The sequence below is a fragment of the Hemitrygon akajei genome, chromosome 12, assembly GCF_048418815.1.
Source record: "Hemitrygon akajei chromosome 12, sHemAka1.3, whole genome shotgun sequence".
Lineage (NCBI taxonomy): Eukaryota > Metazoa > Chordata > Chondrichthyes > Myliobatiformes > Dasyatidae > Hemitrygon > Hemitrygon akajei.
The window spans coordinates 15,691,276-15,709,234 of record NC_133135.1 but is presented as its reverse complement, the minus strand read 5'-3'; the positions used below and the strand labels follow the sequence as shown (position 1 = coordinate 15,709,234).

The window sequence follows — 17,959 nt, the reverse complement described above, 5'->3', positions numbered from 1 at the left end:
TGGACCAACAGCCCAACATTAGGAAAGCAGTGCAAAATCTGACAGATGGTGAAGATGTGGAAGTAGACCCAACCTGTGCCACAGAAGACAACTACTTCTTCTGCTGGTAGGTAGATAAGGAAGTAGCATAGGCAGTTAATATAGATAAAACTTTGCATGTGAATGTGGTGCGGAAATTAGAAAAGCTCCTGATACAGATATACTGCTCCAATTGACACAAGTAATAGGGTTTTACATCACAGATAAGGCATGTGCAAGTATCTTGTGGCTGACTGTGCCAACAGCTGCAGAAATCGAGGAAGACAAAGTGGAATCATACACAACCACAACTATGAAGGATCTCATTTGTGATGTATTAGAACCATTTCTAAGTTTGGCCAGGCAAAAATGCAAATGAAGCCAAACAAAAATTAGCATTGATATTGTGGGAGTGAGTGGGCACAGATGGGCCACCAGTCAAAGATTTTGAAGGGATGAATGGACAATAGCACAGTTAGATTTTGAATTAATTAAATAATGCCTAAATTTAAACAAAAGCAATGAACATTTGTATGGAAGCCAGGAAGGGAAACTAGGAAGTAGTCATTTCACTTGTAAAGGAGCTAAGAGAGTCATTTCGTGTGGAAAAGCTCAGATGGGGCATGCAAGAAAAATTCTGCCTTACGACCAAGGTAAGGGAAGGTAATGCTGCTATGTGGTTCATCTAGATTTGGGAAGACAAGGGAATCATTTTGGCTCTAAACACAAAAAAATTGATAAAAGATTATGGAAATCCAGAGTAACACACACAAAAGGCTGGAGGAACCAGGTCAGGCAGCATCTAAGAAGAGGAATAAAGAGCCAATGTTTTGAGCTGACAGCCTTCATTAGAACTGGAAAGGAAGGAGGAAGAAGTTAGAATAAGGTGGGTGAGGAGAAGGAATACAATCTAGAAGATAATAAGTGAAATCAAGTGAGGGTGTAGGTAGAAGGGCAGAGATGAAGTGAAAAGCTGGAAGATGATAGGTGAGAATGATTGAAGGAGGAGGAATCAAATGGAGGAGAGTGAATCATGAGAAAAAAAAGGAGCACTGCCAGAGGGAGGTGGTAGGCAGGTAAAGAGAAAAGGTAAGTATGGGAAATGGAAAGAGAGGAGGGGAAATGGAGAAAAGTTACTGGAAATCAGAGAAATCGATGTTCATGTTGTCAGATTGGAGGCTACCCAGGCAGAATATGAAGTGCGGTTCCTCAGACCTGAAAGTAGCCTGATGGTAGTAGAGGAGGTCAAGTTGGCCTCTTTCTCTACCTAAAGTGGTTTGGGCATTATAGGTCAAATTTCCAAGAATCCTTCAATTACTGGCTGTGCATCATTCACTTTCTTGGTTATGAGGTGTAACACTAGGCAGCTAGCTGTGAATATTTAATTAGCCGAGTTCAAATTGTCACCCCTTCCCCTCCTGCAATGTCCATTTTTGAAAACGAACCATTTGTTCTCTTGATTTGTTCATATTCTGCAAAAAGTGACTATGTTATCACTGGATGAAAAAAAGAGAATTTCTCTGATGATAGGGAAAGGTGACAGGGCTGCTAATGACAAGGAAGATGCTACATTTCTGAAAATTCCTTGAAATCTCCATGATAGCCATCAATTACAGTCAATTTCCAAACAAAGGAGATATCTCTGACTTGCAAATATTTTGTACATTTCATGCTAAACAGAGTTAAAAACATTACAGAATTTGATCCATGTGCAAGTACTTTGACAAACAGAAGCATTAGACCCCTTGCCTTCTCAATAAAACATCACTTCAAAGCATTTTTCTTCAAATTAAGATTTCTGCCTTCACCAATTTATCCAAAATGAGAACAACTGTCACATGCCATTCCTGTATCCACCAACTAACCTGAACGTGTTTACTGTTATCAAAATCTTCAAATAAATGCAGAGAGAATTTTTAAAATCTTGCTTTTGGTTTCTCTTATTCACTGCCTTGGCAAGCCGAATTCTCAACATTGTCTAGTCTTTCTACAAAAATAGTTACTGTAGCACAGAGAATTTCAAACTTTTCATCTTACAACTTAAAAGCTATAAGTTACCTTTGTGTCTTTCTTGTCTTAACTGAATTGTGTACAAGGTGAAGACAGATTAGCTTCAATATTCAAATTACGCATTTACTGCTGTGATGACAGAGGTTGAATTATTGTTCATGCACTGTAAAATTCCAGCCAAACAGAAAGTCTCTTCTAAATTCAGTACTGCAAGTCTCAGGCATATATAGAAGCTGGGGTGTTTTGCACAGTAAAAAGACTTTTGCACAGTACAGTAACTTCGATTTTCTACTTGCAATTTACATTAGCTGAAGATTGGTTCTTGTTTGAATTAGTATCTGCTATATTTACACAATTCTACAATACTCCCTAACAGCAAGCACAAGATACACAAAGTACACTGCAGATGCTGTGGTCAAATCAACACGTACAAACAAGCTGGATGAACTCAGCAGGTCGGGCAGCATCCGTTGACTGCTCATTTCAACTGATGCTGCCCGACCTGCTGAGTTCATCCAGCTTGTTTGTAAGCATAAGATACATCAAGCTCATCAGGGAGCAAGCCTCATTGCCATTTACAATACTGTGCCAAACACTGTAAGCACCTTAGGTGCTTAACACTTCTGCACAGTACTGTACATTAACCGGAGACAGATATCCATAGTAAATTTACTGCTCATCTGCAATAGTTCTCACAAAAGTTGGTCCACGGAATAGTACAAGAACAAGCTTCTTGGCTCATAATACCTATGTCAACTTAAACTGATGAAGGGTCTCAGCCTTCATCATTAACAAGAGTAACTGTTTACTCTTTTCCACTGATGCTACCTGGCTCCTCCAGCATTTTTTGTGTTGCTTGGAGTTCCAAAATTTGCAGATTTTCTCGTTTGTGATTAAAATAATCCCACCTGCCTGTAAATGGTCCATTCTCCATTCATGCCCATCATGTGCCTCTTGAACAATACTATTCTATCAGCTTCCACCACCTCCTCTCAAAACAAGTTCCATGCACCAATGTCTAAAAAAATACTTGCCTTGCAAACATGTTTTGAAAGTTTGTCCTCTTCTTAAATCTATGTCCTCTAAGATTTGATCCCAGGGAAATAAACAGACCTATTTATACCTCTCATAATTTTAAATACTTCTATTGGATCACCACCTCAGCCTCTGACATGCAAGAGAAAACAATCCAAGTTTGTTCAACCTTTCCTTTCAGCTAATACACTCTGGACTACATCCAAAGCCTTCACATCCTTTTTGTAATACAGCAAGCAAAACTGGACACAATACTTTAAATGTAGCCCAAAAAAAGTTTTCCAAATTTTATACTCAATTTCCTAACCAATTAAGGCAAGTGTGCTAACATCTTCTTTACCACTGTATCTACTCATGCTGCCATTTTCAGGGAGCTGTAGACTCCCTGCACACCAAAGCCCCTCAGGCTCCTGCCATTTACTTTGCACTTTCCCCTTACATTTGACCTCCCAAAGTGAAACACCATCTGCCGTTTCTCCACTTGTAATTGCAACAGATATATCTTGCTACATCCTTTGACAACTTTCCTCATTACACACATTTCCACCATCTGTGCGCCTTTCCAAATTCACTCATCAACCCACCTACATTTTCACCCCCACTCATTTATATAATCAGAGGTCCCAACAGATGAACATCACTGTTGTAGGCCTCCAAGCAGAATAACACTTCTTCATCACTACTTGGATGGGCAAGTTAATTTCGAATCTCATTTACCAAGTAGTCTCCATGGATTCCATGTGCCTCAATCTTCTGGATCAACCAATTATGAGGGATCTTGTTAAGTGCTTTATTAAAGTCAATGTAGACAATATCCACTGCCTTAAACATGATCATTTTTACTACTTCCTCAGAAAAGCTTTATCTTGTTTGTAAGACATGACCTCCCCTACACAAATATGTGCTGATTACCCCCAATACGTTCATGTTTTTCCTCAAATATAAGGAGACCCCATCTATAAGAATTTTCTCCAATAATTTCCCTATAATGCAAGGCTCACAGGCTATAACCTTCAGATTTGTCCCTTCTACCCTTCTTAAAGTAACAACACTGGCTCTTCTCCAGTCTTCTTGGATCTTACCTGTGGCTAAAGAGGATACAAGTATCTGTCAAGGCCCTGGCAACATAATCAAGGACCCCACCCATCCCAGACATTCTCTTCTCCCCCTTTCAATGGGCAGAAGATACAGAAGCCCGAAAGCAGATACCATGAGGCTCAAAGCCAGCTTCCATCCTATTGTTGAATGCAAGCCTAGCTCAACCTCAATCTATCCTGCTATGGCCTTCCAATTTACTGTTTGCCTGCACTGCAATCTCTCTGTACTAACAATTCTGTATTATTTTATTATTTTCCTTTGTACTACCTCAATGCATTACTGTAATGAAATAATTGGTATGGATGGCATGCAAACAAAGTTTTCTGCTTCTCTCAATAACTTGGGAAAGATTGTGTACTATGGATTTATCCACTCAGTGTTTTTCAAATAACTGAAAACCTTGATATCAAAGTCCATCAGTCTTTGTCCAGTTCCTGGCCTTCAAGCGTGGTTTAGCTACTAAGCCTAGCAGAACCACTTCTACTGACAGGAGAAGGGGCAAAGGCAGGTTACTGGCACCTTAAAACCAGTTACTTTGGGTGGATGGGATTGTCAGCAATGGTTGGCAGGTTATCTGGGAGGAAGAAAACTGATCTCAAATCTCTGCTGCCTTGTGATTACACCCACTCATGGGGAAAGCTTTGGGAGTAAATCCTGAGGAAAAAATCTGGAGCTGAAGTCCCAAAGGCTGTCTTACATTGAGTTCAACACTAATTGGCAACTCCTGCAACACTGTTGATACCAAATTGTATCTGTCTTTGCATGGAGGGGGGAGCCTACTGCAATGGCAATAGCTTGCTCTCCATATGGTAATACCCTGTATCAATGTACACAGCTATGGCTGACCTTGAACTAACTAGTCTCAATAGTCTTTGTCTACATAGGGTGTTTAGTAAGATTCTATTTCATTTCATTTTTCCTGTAAATGCCTTCAAGAAAATGAGTTTAGATAGTAGGTGGTAACATATACATATTAATAAGTTTACTTTGAACTTTGATCAAGATGCCCTGGAAAATCAGCATACCCCTCCTGATTGCATTATTCCCATGTCCTTCTCCATGCAGAGTTTTGTTATTTAGAGATATAGCACAGTAACAGGCTTTTCTGGCCCAACAGGGCGGTGATGCCCAATTACACCCATGTGAACAACCCATTAACTTGCAAGTCTTTGGAATAGTATGAGAAAACTGGAGCACCTGGAGGAAATCCATGCAGTCACAGAGAGAACATACAAACTCTTTACAGACAGTGGCAGAATTGAATGTGGGATGTTGGCATTCTAATAGTGTTATGCTAACTGCTACACTACTGCTTTAGTTAATGCCTTAATATCACTGAGTAAGTTGTTAGCTGATTTCAAAGGGTAGCAGACAATTAAAATACATTATTTTGGCTTCCAAAGCAGATACAATCTAACTGGGGTAATGGCAGTAAATTATATTCCTAGGACACCAGAAAATCAAATAAGCTTTCAATGACAAAGCTGTTAATATTAGTCAAGTTGAGTACAGGAGCAAAGAGGTCCTTCTGCAGTTGTACAGAGCCCTGGTGAGACCACACCTGGAGTATTGTGTACAGTTTTGGTCTCCAAATTTGAGGAAGGACATTCTTGCTATTGAGGGAGTGCAGCATAGGTTCACGAGTTAATTCCTGGGATGGCGGGACTTCATATGTTGAAAGATTGGAGCAACTGGGCTTGTATACACTGGAATTTAGAAGGATGAGGGGGATCTGATTGAAACATATAAGATTATTAAGGGATTAGACACGCTAGAGGCAGGAAACATGTTCCCGATGTTGGGGGAAGTCCAGAACCAGAGACAACAGTTTAAAAATAAGAGGCAGGCCATTTAGAATGGAGTTGAGGAAAAACTTTTTCACGTAGAGAGAGTTGTGGATCTATGGAATGTTCTGCCTCAGAAGGCAGTGGAGGCCAATGCTCTGGATGCTTTCAATAAAGAGTTAGATAGAGCTCTTAAAGATAGCAGAGTCAAGGGATATGGGGAGAAGGCAGGAACGGGGTACTGATTGTGGATGATCAGTCATGATCACAGTGAATGGTGGTGCTGGCTCAAAGGGCCAAATGGCCCACTCCTGCACCTATTGTCTTGTTAATTAAATACAAAACTAGCAATTGTAACAATGAAATTAACTCACTGATTATCTGTATCATTATAAGCCTAGTAACTTAACCACCACATTAGATAGCTGGCCCAGTAAATTAACCACAATGTTATTGCTTCTTCATATTATGAATATTTCTAGTACTATGCAATACTAGATTAAAATAACGTTAATCAGAGCATGAATTGAATATAACAGTGCAGATCTTGTGAAAAAATGCTCATGATCCAATCTACTCCATACATAAAGACAAATGAATAACTTCCAACTGTAGGCGCCAGCAAAATCCAGCATGCACTAGGACTGAGACCAGGCCAGTTATCGGATTCTTTTTTTGGAATTAAAGGTTTCTTTAAAAAAAATGCTTCCTTTCTTCTGTGCCATCCTTTCACTGACAAAGTAAATTTGTTAAGAGGCTCAGGGTAGGTTGTAGATCACTTGGGTCCATCAGATGTTAAATAGAATATTTTCAGAGGTGTCTGCTGATTTTATTCATTTAATCTCTATCGTAGCTTAATCTCATAGAAGGTTAAAAAACAAGTTTTACTAGTCCTTTTATCTAGGAATATTAAATCTTTTGTGAACATATTTGATTGCACCATAGATAAAGCAATTCAGGAGATATAAAGAGCTACATTAACACTTTCCTTTCATACAGTCAGAGAAAACCAGGTAGGAGTTCTCTCTGTTAACTCCAGGAACCAACGGCTGTTTAAAACAGACCACAATGAATCTCACACCTAGACTTAAATGTCAGGAATTCTAGTTGAGCCAAAGGGGAAGCTATTGATATGTGGCTCGTTACTGATGGGTTCTAGTGCAAGTGAGGCTCCTTTGCCAACTCTGCAGCCATCATATTTTAACTGCTCGAGCAGCAGCATACGTTAATTAGAAGCCTTAAACTTGAGGAAAGATCTTACTACAACTTTACTCACTAGTGAGCGGAACAGCAACTTTGGTCTGTCAAACTTCTCAGACCTTTAATTAATAAGCAAAACAATTATCTGCAGTACCAGGTGCAGGAGTGCTCTTCTCAGTTCAGCCTTACAATCAGCATGTTGTAAACTTACCCAAAGTAAATGACTCACAATTCAATTCTTGATGGAAATGGGTTACCGATGCAACAATTAATACCTTGCCTTGACTAATTCGATCAGCCTTATTCTGGGCATCAGTTTGGACTCACATAGTACCAAGTGAAAGTACCAAAGACCATCTTCTATCTAATGGGCTAATTGATAAAAAAAAATCAAAATATTTCTATTACTGGAAATTGAAGCATACATATTTTTATTAATGTTACATTTACCTATATTTTAACATCATGAACATTTCCAGTACACGTTCAGATACTGTAGTCAGGTATTAATCTTGGTCCAATTGGACTTGCCACCCTCCCTCCCCAGTGTCATTCATACACAATGGCATCTTTAAAATCTACAATGCTTATTTTTTTTTAAACTGTCAAGAGTTCAGAACAATAATGTGTTATGCAAGAGGAACAAATGGCAAGTCAACCACGAGACAGAAAGTCAAGGATGTCAACTGGCACATTGTTGAGTTGCTGTTTTCAAAGCTGCTGTGTATATTTGCTACACCATTGTTGAAGCCTTTGAGTGTTTAGTAGAGTCCTTCAAAAATCAGGTGTAACACAGATAATGTTGGAAGCTCTGCTTACTTAATGAAGTTGCACTTCAAAGTAGGATGGGACCTCTCACGTCAAGACTTAATTTGCAAAGCATAATGTAGAGTGCCCCGCATATACATTGAAAACACATCTCACTAAAATTAATACTTTGACCCACCCCTAACATTTACCTCCATGACAGCTTTTATGTTCCAATACATGGGCTACCTTGGAGAGTTCTTTAGGGCCCAACCCATTCCCACATCTAAAAAAAAGTTTCTATAAAAAAACTGACAAATCATATTTTATTGCAGTAATCAAGATAACAGCATAATAACTCTTATTAATTTTGTTTGTTTAGGACTCCAATTGGGCATTAAGCAATAAATACAACATCCATTTACCTCCCCAAGTTATGGATGAAATCACAATCTTAACTAAGGAAGATCTAAAGCTTTCTTCAATGTTTCACAGAGAATCAGAGAAGCATTCTTTGTAATACAAGTGAATGAAATCTAGAAAGGATTTCCCCACATCCCTCTTTACTAAAGGGCTTACTAGGTTTCATCAGTACAGTAGCCCCACTTTTATATAGGTGGAGGAACAGGTAGAGTTGAGGAAGCAGGAGTCTACAAAAGGACCAAGATGAATTAGAAGAATGGGCACAGAAGTGACAAATGGAATACAGTGTAGGGAAGTGTATGGTCATGTACTTTGGTAAAAGGAAGAAAGGCATAGAATATTTTCTAAATGGGGAGAAAATTCAGAAATCAGAGATGCAAAGGGACTTAGGAGTTCTCATGCAGGATTCCCCTAAGCAGAGGTTCCCAACCTGGGGTCCATAGGCTCCTTGGTTAACGGTAGGGATCTGTAGCATAAAAAAGGTTGGCAATCCTTGCTCTAAAGGTCATGTCATAAATGGAATGGCAGAACAGACTCAATGGGTTGAATGGCCTAATTCTGCTCCTACGTCTTATGGACATCAGCGGGTCAGGCAACATTTCTGGAGGTAAAAGGATACTTGATGTTTCAGATCACAACCCTGCATCAGGGCTTGAGAGTACAAAGGGGAGATAGGCAGCGGAAAGAGGTGAATCAAGAACTGACAAGTGATAAGTGGATACAGGCGATTAGAAGTTGATGAGCAGATGAATCAGATGGGGAGGGAGGGCTGGAGATAGCCAAAGCTGAGCAGACATGATAACTGCCATAGACGGTCCCAAGCCCAACTGGAAAAGGAGCGTGAGGCATGGAGCTAGCAACACTATATAGTACTGTTAAAAAAACCTAAGAGGTACAGAAATGCTAGAAGTTCCAAAGACCTCATCCCTGAAGAGGATGGATTAAGATGGGCCAGTGAGCTGCTGTCAGCAGCCTATGCCTCAACAGAGGTGATGGGTTCAAGAAGAGCAGATTCAATGACCCATTTCTACTCCTATGGTCAGTATTCTGAAAACTAAACAACCCTCATTACTAAAGTTATTATGTTCCATCAGCACCATTATCCTACTTTTACCTGGACATTCTAATGAGTTACTCAGAAGTATTAATTTTAAGTATGCATTATGTAGAACGAGAAAAGGAACTGTCTATTAGATATGTTAAAAGTGACACCTCAAGTTTATAAAGAATGCAATGCCACAACTGGAAAAAGTTATAAAATAAGGAAATCAGACAGCTTCCATAAGCATTTGGGAGTAAAACACAATATTCCAGGTGTAACCACTTCACTGAACTTCCCAATTGCCTTGAACAATAGAAAACAGCATGGTATAAAGGCATTCGCGTACAATTTAAAGCCCTAGTAAAAAGGAGAGAGAGAACCCCCGAGCTACGAACAGTCAAACCATTTGACAAAACTTCAGTCATTGGGCGTTGTCTGGTACAGAGCAGGGTTCAACTTTATTATACGTGGTAAGAACATATTTTACACCCTTTTTAGGACACTCCAAAGCAGAAGTACAGCCCTTGTTGTAAATCAATAAATCTCCACTGTTAACCGTTCTCGCACAACATAGACTATGAAATGCAGTACAACTCAGTGCCCCAATGCAACAGCTCCTAGTTACTCAAAGTAATGATTCAACCAGTTACCTATCATGATCAAATCATGCTAAATACTATAAATTACGAAGTTAATCTATTTGTAAAGCAGGAAACGAGGTAACCAATTTGCACATAGACGGCAGTGTGGTCATTGCGGCTGACCTTTGGGCAATCAGAGGGAACGGGGATTGCTTCCTACTCTCAGCTACCGCCCTGGGCCCAGCTGCCTGTATCTCGTCGGCCCGCCTGTTGTCAGTTACCCTGCAGCCTTCGGCCTCATCGCTAGTGTCACCTCGGCACCGGCTCTATCGGGAGGTGCAGGCCGGTGACGACTAGCCCACTTTACCTGAACCGCCCGGCTGAGGAAAGTGCCGGCATCCGCCGCCAACTTCTTCACATTAAAGTCCATGGTAACACAACCGATATCAACACCGGGCGGCACCGCCGCCACTCCACTTGCACTCCCAACGACGCCCTACAACCCGCCTCCAATGCGTTACATCCAATCAGAGTACTGATTTTACACCGCTACAACCAATCATCTACCGGAGTCACAGAATCAACCAATTATCTGTCCGACACTAACACATCCAGCAAATGCGTGAATATGACACAGGCACAGCCAATCAGAATAAGAAAAAATCCTAACCATTCAATCAGATCACGACTAACCTTACATCTTTACTTTATTTCTTATATTTGTCTTATTCCGATCTACATTGTTCCTGTAAAATCAAGAAAGCCATGGATCTCCGTTTTCAATTAACCCATTGACTGAATTTCCACGGTCATCTCGAGTAGAGAACTCCAAATATTGACTACGCTTTCAATGAACATATTTCTCCTCTTTTTAAGTCTTAAATAGACCACCCACTATTTTGGAACCATGAAACTAACATCCGGTCTCCTTAAACAGATAAAACATCCTCCCTGTTTTACTCTCTAATAATTTTGTATGTTGTAATAAGGACGTACCATTTTCCTAAACACAGAATATAGGGCTAACTCAATCTCTCCCGATTTTCTGACACACACAAAAAAAACTGCAGATATTGAAATCGGGAGCAACACTGAAAATGCTGGAGGAACTCAGCAGTTCAGAAATGAACTATTGAGGGAAATAGACATTTGATGTTTTGGGTCCAGAGACTTCAGCTGATCTGGAGGAAGGCTTCTTCAAAGTCACAATCCCTTGAAGCGATCTCACAGTACAGCTGCAACATGAAGATATAAGAGGTACCATTTAAAGAACAAGCATGGTCAATCTTTGCTGCACTCATCCTTTTCATCTTAATGTAGGTAAGGAAATCAACACTTCACAAAATACCCCAGTTATAGTATCAATAGTGGCTCTCTATAATAGGTCATACTTTACTCCTGTACTCAAGTTCTTTTGTAATAAAGATTAGTTTTTTTCTAATCATTTCTCAATCTTCTACTAATTAGGAAGTGTACAGCTTTCTGTTTTAGTTTCTACGTACGTAACCTTATTGTACATAAGAACCAGATTGGACTTCATCAGCTATGTTGTTGCTTTGGCACTCAGCTTAGACCCTATCTTTCTTAAGTCTCTCCTCACTCATTGCTACTCATGTTCCTACCTAGTTCTCTGTCAAAAGCAAACTTAAAGATGTTATGTTTGGTTCCCTCAATCAAATCAGTAACTTAAATTAGGAATGATCTTGAGCTGTATACCCTGGAGTTCAGGAGAATGGGTGGGGAGGGGGGTATCCCATAGAAACGTTCCGAATATTAAAAGGCTTGAACAGATTAGAGACGGCAAAGTTATTTCCCATGGTACAGGAGTCTAGGATAAGAGGCACGACTTCAGGATTGAAGGATGTCCTTTTAGAACAGAGCAGCCAGACATCCCTCATACGGTAACCCTTTCATTCCTGGAATCATTCTCCTGAATCTTCTCTGAACCCTCTCCAATGTCAGTATATCCTTTCTAAAATAAGGAGCCCAAAACTGCATACAGTACTCCAAGTGTGGTCTCACAAGTGCATTATAGAGCCTCAACATCACATCCTTGTTCTTATATTCTATACTTCTAGAAATGAATGCCAACATTGCATTTGCCTTCTTCACCACCGACTCAACGTGAAGGTTAACCTTTAGGGTATCCTGCACAAGGACTCCTAAGCCCCTTTACATCTCTGCATGTTAAATTCTCTCCCCATCTAAATAATAGTCTGCCTGTTTATTTCTTCCACCAAAGTGCATGACCATACACTTTTCAACACTGTATTTCACTTACCACTTCTTTGCCCATTCCCCTAAACTATCTAAGTCTCTCTGCAGGCTCTCTGTTTTTTCAACACTACCCGCTCCTCCACCTATCTTTGTATCATCAGCAAATTTAGACACAAATCCATTAATATTGTAGTCCAAATCATTGACACATAGTAAAAAGCAGTGGTCCCAACACCGACCCCTGTGGAACTCCACTGGTAACCGGCAGCCAGCCAGAATAGGATCCCTTTATTCCCACTCTCTGTTTTCTGCCGATCAGCCATTGCTCCACCCATGCTAGTAACTCCCCTGTAATTCCATGGGCTCTTAGCTTGCTAAGCAGCCTCATGTGCGGCACCTTGTCAGAAGCCTTTTGAAAATCCAAGTACACCACACCTGCTGCATCTCCTTTGTCCACCCTGCTTGTAATTTCCTCAAAAAATTGCAGTAGTTAGTCAGGCTGAATTTCCCTTTCAGAAAACCATGCTGGCTTTGGCCTATCTTGTCATGTGCTCCCAAGTACTCCGTAATCTCATCCCTACCAATTGATTCCAACAACTTCACAACCACTGATGTCAGGCTAACAGGTCTATAGTTTCCTTTTTGCTGCCTCCCACCCTTCTTAAATAGCGGAGTAACAATTGCAATTTTCCAGTCATCCGGTACAATGCCAGGAACTATCGATCCTTGAAGGATTATTGTTAATGCCTCCGCAATCTCTCCAGCAAATTTCTCCAGAACCCAAGGGTTCATTCCATCAGGTCCAGGAGATTTATCCACCCTCAGACCATTAAGCTGACACATTGAATGTAAGGTAGAGTATACTGCAGATGTCTTCCACTGTGAAGACTGACGCAAAATGCGTATTCAGTTCCTTTGCCATCTCTGTGTCTCCCATTACAATATCTCCAGCATCATTTTCTATTGGTGCTATATCTACTCTCAACTCTCTTTTGCTCTTTACATACTTAAAAAAACTTTTCATATCTTCATGATATTAGTCACCAGCTTCCTTTCATAATTCATCTCTTCCTTTCTAATGAACTTAGTTTCCTTCTGCAAGTTTTTAAAAGCTTCCGAATCCTCTTGCTTCCCACTAGCTTTAGCTTCCTTGCATGCCCTCTCTTTTGCTTTTACTTTGGCTCTGACTTCACTTGTCAGCCACGATAGTATCCTTCTTCCATTCGAAAATTTCTTCTTATTTGGTATATATCTGTATTGCACTTCTCTCATTTTTCACAGAAACTCTAGCCATATTGAGATCACTGTTCCCTAAGGGTTCCTTAACCTGAAGCTCTCTTATCACCTCTGGATTATTGCCCAATACCCAATCCAGTACAGCCGATCCCCTAGAGGGCTCAACAACAAGCTGTTTTAAAAAGCCATCCCTCAGACATTCTACAAATTCTCTTTAAGGACCAGTATTTGCCTGATTTTCCCAATCCACTTTCATGTTAAAGTCCCTAACGATTATCATAACATTGCCCTTCTGACATGCCTTTTTTGGCAAATCTGTGGATGATGCCAAGATTGAGGGCATAGTAGACAGCAAGGAAGGCTATCAAAACTTACAATGGGATCTGGACCAACTGGAAAAACGGGCTGTAAAATGGCAGATAGAATTTAATGCATACAAGTGTGAAGTGTTGGACTTTGGGTAGATAAATCAGATTTTATGTGGGGAATGGTCGAGCTCTGAGGAGTGTGGTAGAACAGAGGGATCTGGGAATACATTCTTTGAATGTGGTGTCACAAGTAGATAGGGTCACACAGAGAGCTTTAGGCCTTCATTGGCCTTCATAAATCAAAGTACCGAGTGGAGGAGTTGGGATATTATGTTGAAGTCGTATACATTGGGGGGGGGGGCCTAATTTGTGTGCAGTTCGGGCTACCTACCTACAGGAAAGATATCAATAAGACTGAAAGATACAGAGAAAATTGACAAGGATGTCACCAGGACGTGAGTACCTGAGCTATAGGGAAAGGTTGAATAGGTTAAGATTTCTGGGGAGCATAGGAGAATGAAGGGAGACTTCATAGAGGCATACAAAATTATTAGGGGTATAGATAGGGTAATTGCAAGCACGAGGTTGGGTGAGACTAAAATTAGTTTGAGGGTGAAAGGTGAACTGTTTAAGGTGCACATGAGAGAGAACTTCACTCAGAGGGTGGTGAGGGTGTGGAATGAGCTGCTGGATTTGGGTTTGATTTCAACATTTAAGAGAAATTTGGAGAGGTGTATGGATGGGAGTGTTATAGAGGGCTATGGCCCAAGTGGGGAGGTTAGTTCATCATGCACTGTTTGGGCTAAAGGGCCTGTTTGTGTGCTGTGGTGCTCTATGAGTCTATGACCTTGTCCCTTATTGTCTGCCTGCACTGCAATTCCTCAGTAACTAACAGTACTACCTCAATGCACTGTCATAATGTCTTGATCTGTATCAACAATATGCAAGGCAGGTTCCTCACCGTGCTTTGGTATATGTTTAATTAATAAACCGATGTGTGCTCTGTTTTTAGATACTCTTGTTCACCTTTAGTGAAACTGGACCAAGATGATTTTAAAATCTCCATTTCATTATGGTTTGGTTGGGTTGTTTTCTCTAGTGAGGCGGAGGCTGAGGGGAGATCTAATAGAGGTGTACAGTATAAGATTATGAGAGGCAGAGATAGAGTAGACCAACAATATCTTTTTCCAAGGGTTGAAATGTCTAAAACCAGTGGGCATCCATTTAAGGTGAGAGGGGGATAATTTCTAAGGAGGTGGGGAATTTGCAAGTTCTTTACACAGAGAGTGGTGGATGGCAGGAATGAACTGCATGGGGTGGTGGTAAAGGCAGAAACATTAGGAGCTTTGAAGAGATGTTTATGAATGTGAGGCAAATAGAATGATATAGACATTGTGTAGGCAGAAGACATTAGTTTAGTTTGCCATTTGATTATTAGTTTAATTCATTCGGCTTGTTATGACCCCAGCCCCCTCCTTTGTGAGAATCGCAAGAGCCTAGTGAAGGGGGGGGGGGGTCAATGACCCAAGAGAGAGAGCGACGTGCTGAATTGGACTCAGGAGAGTGAGGGAGAGGCCTCCAGGTTTTGGAATGTGGTCTGGCCTCTCAGCCAGACAAAAGCCACGGAAATGGCCATTGTCTCTTGGAGACACCTTTGTGGAATGGGGACTGGGTTACGTGCAAACCCTCAGGGCAACGTGGACTGGGAGATGAGGAGAGATTGCCTCACCCCACCCTGATTGACAGCTACAACCCTGCAAGTCCCGATAAAAGGTGGGCTGCCGAGGCGGCCCCTCAGACGCACCAAGGAGACACACTAAGAAGACACGATAGTGCTTCCCGTCGGAGCGGGAAGCCATTTTGAAGGAAGCCACGTGCGTTAGATTCCGGATCGGGAGTCTGTGGCTGAAACCAAAGGAAAAACCGTTTTTAACTAACAACAGGGATTTGCTTTGAAAAGACAACGGGCAAGTGTTCCTTTCTCTCACCAATCTCTCTCTCCAACACGTAAAATGCCAGCGGTTCCCAAACAGAAAAGCCTGCAGATTTATGAGTGACTTTTATATTTCCATTGGACTCAGTATTATCCCCTAGACAACGATAGAGCTTATTTCTGATTGATTATTACTATACCTGTGCTTTAAATTGAGTATTGACGACGTTTATGATCTGAATGTTTTGTATTAACCATATGTTTGTGCCCCTTTATAAATAAAAACGTTTGAAAATAGTAGCATCAGACTTCAGCGGACCTCTCTATCTTTGCTGGTAAGTCACCCAGTTACGGGGAACGTAACAGGCTCAACATTGTGGGCTTGAAGGGCCTGTTCCTGTGCTCTACTGTTCTATGTTCTGTGTTCTATGAGATTTTAAAAACCTCCAGCAGACTCTTCGAACATTGTTGACGAAGAGTCTCCAAACTGACATGTTGACCCTGTTTCCTCAGAGCTTTGACTAGCAGCCAATCCGGACATCAGAAGTTTGGAGAGAAGGGGACTTCAATCAGGTGCCCCGCCCAAGGATAAAAGGCAGCAGCAGGTCGCACCATCGATAAAGAGCTTTGACCAGCGACCAGTTGATGTTTGGAATTGATTAGTAAGAGCAAATTAAAGGAAGGCATGGACAAGTGCAGTGGCCATCATCCAAGTGGACATTGTCAGAGTGGTGATCCTGAGGCTTTAGCTCTTCAAGGCTTCAAAGAAGAGAAGCTGCAGTCAGAGAAAGCAAAAGAAAAATGCAAGATTTTTTTTCCCTTCTCTTTATACTTGCTCAGCTAGGACAATAGAGATGCTAGGCAGGATAGGGAAGTGCTCCTCTTGCTGGATGGTGGAAGGCAGGGAGACCTCCAGTGCCTCTGATGACTATAACTGTGAGAATTGCATTCAGCCGCAGCTTCTAACAAAATGCATTTGTTAGGAGTTGAAGCTGGAACTGGGTGAACACCGGATGATTCGGGAGGCTGAGGGGGGTGATAGATAGGACATATAGGGAAGGAGTTACACCCAAGGTGCAGGACACAGGAAACTTGGTGACAATTAAGAAGGGGGAGGGGTTAAGGAGCCAGAATATAGTACCCCTGTGGTCATTCCCCTCAACAACAGGAATATTACTTTGGATTCTGTCGAGAGGATGAGCTAACAGAGGGAAGTCATATTGTTGGGTCTCTGGCACTGAGTATGACTCTGCGACTCAGAAGGGAAGTGGGGAAAAGAGGTGCGTTGTGGTGGCAGAGAATTTGTTAATTAGGGAAACGGTTAGGAGGTTCTGTGAGTGAGAACGAGATTCTCGGATGGTATGTTGGCTCCTGGGTGCCAGGGTCCAGGATATCTTGGATCGAGTGCTCAGCATTTGTAAGTGGGAGGGTGAACAGCCAGAAGTTGTAGTCTATGTAGGAACCAATGACATGGATAGGTTGAGTGATGAGGTTCTGCATAGGGAGTTCAGGGAGTTAGGTGCTAAGTTAAAAGGTAGAACCGCCAGGGTTGTGATCTCAGGATTGCTACCCATGCCATGTGCTAGTAAAGTCAAAACTAGGACGATTATTCAGTTTAATACGTGGCTAATGAGTTGATGTAGGGAGAAGGCATAAGATTTTTGGATAATTAGGCTCTCTTCCAGGGAAGGTGGGACCTGTACAGAAGGGATGGTTTACACCGGAGGGGGACTAATATCCAAGTGGGAAGATTTGTTAATGCTGCATGGTGGGGTTTAAACTAGAGTTGCAGGGGGATGGGAACCCGAGTGCTGAACAGATAGTGGAGAGGTTGTGAGGCAGATGTTGGTAAGACCTCAGACAAAGTTAGGAATCAAATGGATGAGCATGCTATGACTAGTGTCCTGAGCTGCCTATATTTTAATGTTAGAAGTACTCTAGGAAAGGTGGATACTAGTACTCAAGATGAGGTATCTGATTTACAAACAGAGGCAATCTGTAGTGAGGAGGAGTTATTGATAGGGCAAAGTTGCAGTCAACAGGTGAGTTGCAACATAAAAGGCAGACAAAATCGAAAAGGATGAATACAGGACTGAAGGGGTTGCATTTGAATTTGCACAGTATACGGATTAAGGTAGATGAGCTTGTAGCACAGTTGCAGATTGGCAAGTACGATGTTGCAGGCATCACTGAATCAAGGCTGAAAGATTATAGCTGGGAGCTTAATGTCCAAGGATACATGTTGTATCAAAAGGATAGGAAAGAAGGCAGAGGGAACGGCATTGCTCTGTTGGTACAAAATGAAATCAAATCATTAGAAAGAGGTA

General features: G+C 41.3%; 1 protein-coding gene across 5 annotated transcripts in view; it reads right to left on the bottom strand.

Annotated features, from left to right (window-relative positions):
- LOC140736735 (endophilin-B1-like) overlaps nucleotides 1–10,446 on the bottom strand; it is a 66,543-nt gene extending 56,097 nt beyond the window's left edge. For all 5 annotated transcript variants that reach the window (XM_073062617.1, XM_073062619.1, XM_073062618.1 and 2 more), the window contains exon 1: nucleotides 10,306–10,446. In XM_073062617.1, coding sequence (XP_072918718.1) covers nucleotides 10,306–10,368 — 63 coding nt within the window. In that variant the 5' untranslated portion in view covers nucleotides 10,369–10,446. The remainder of the gene's footprint in view (nucleotides 1–10,305) is intronic.
- Between the last annotated feature and the right edge of the window lie 7,513 nt (nucleotides 10,447–17,959).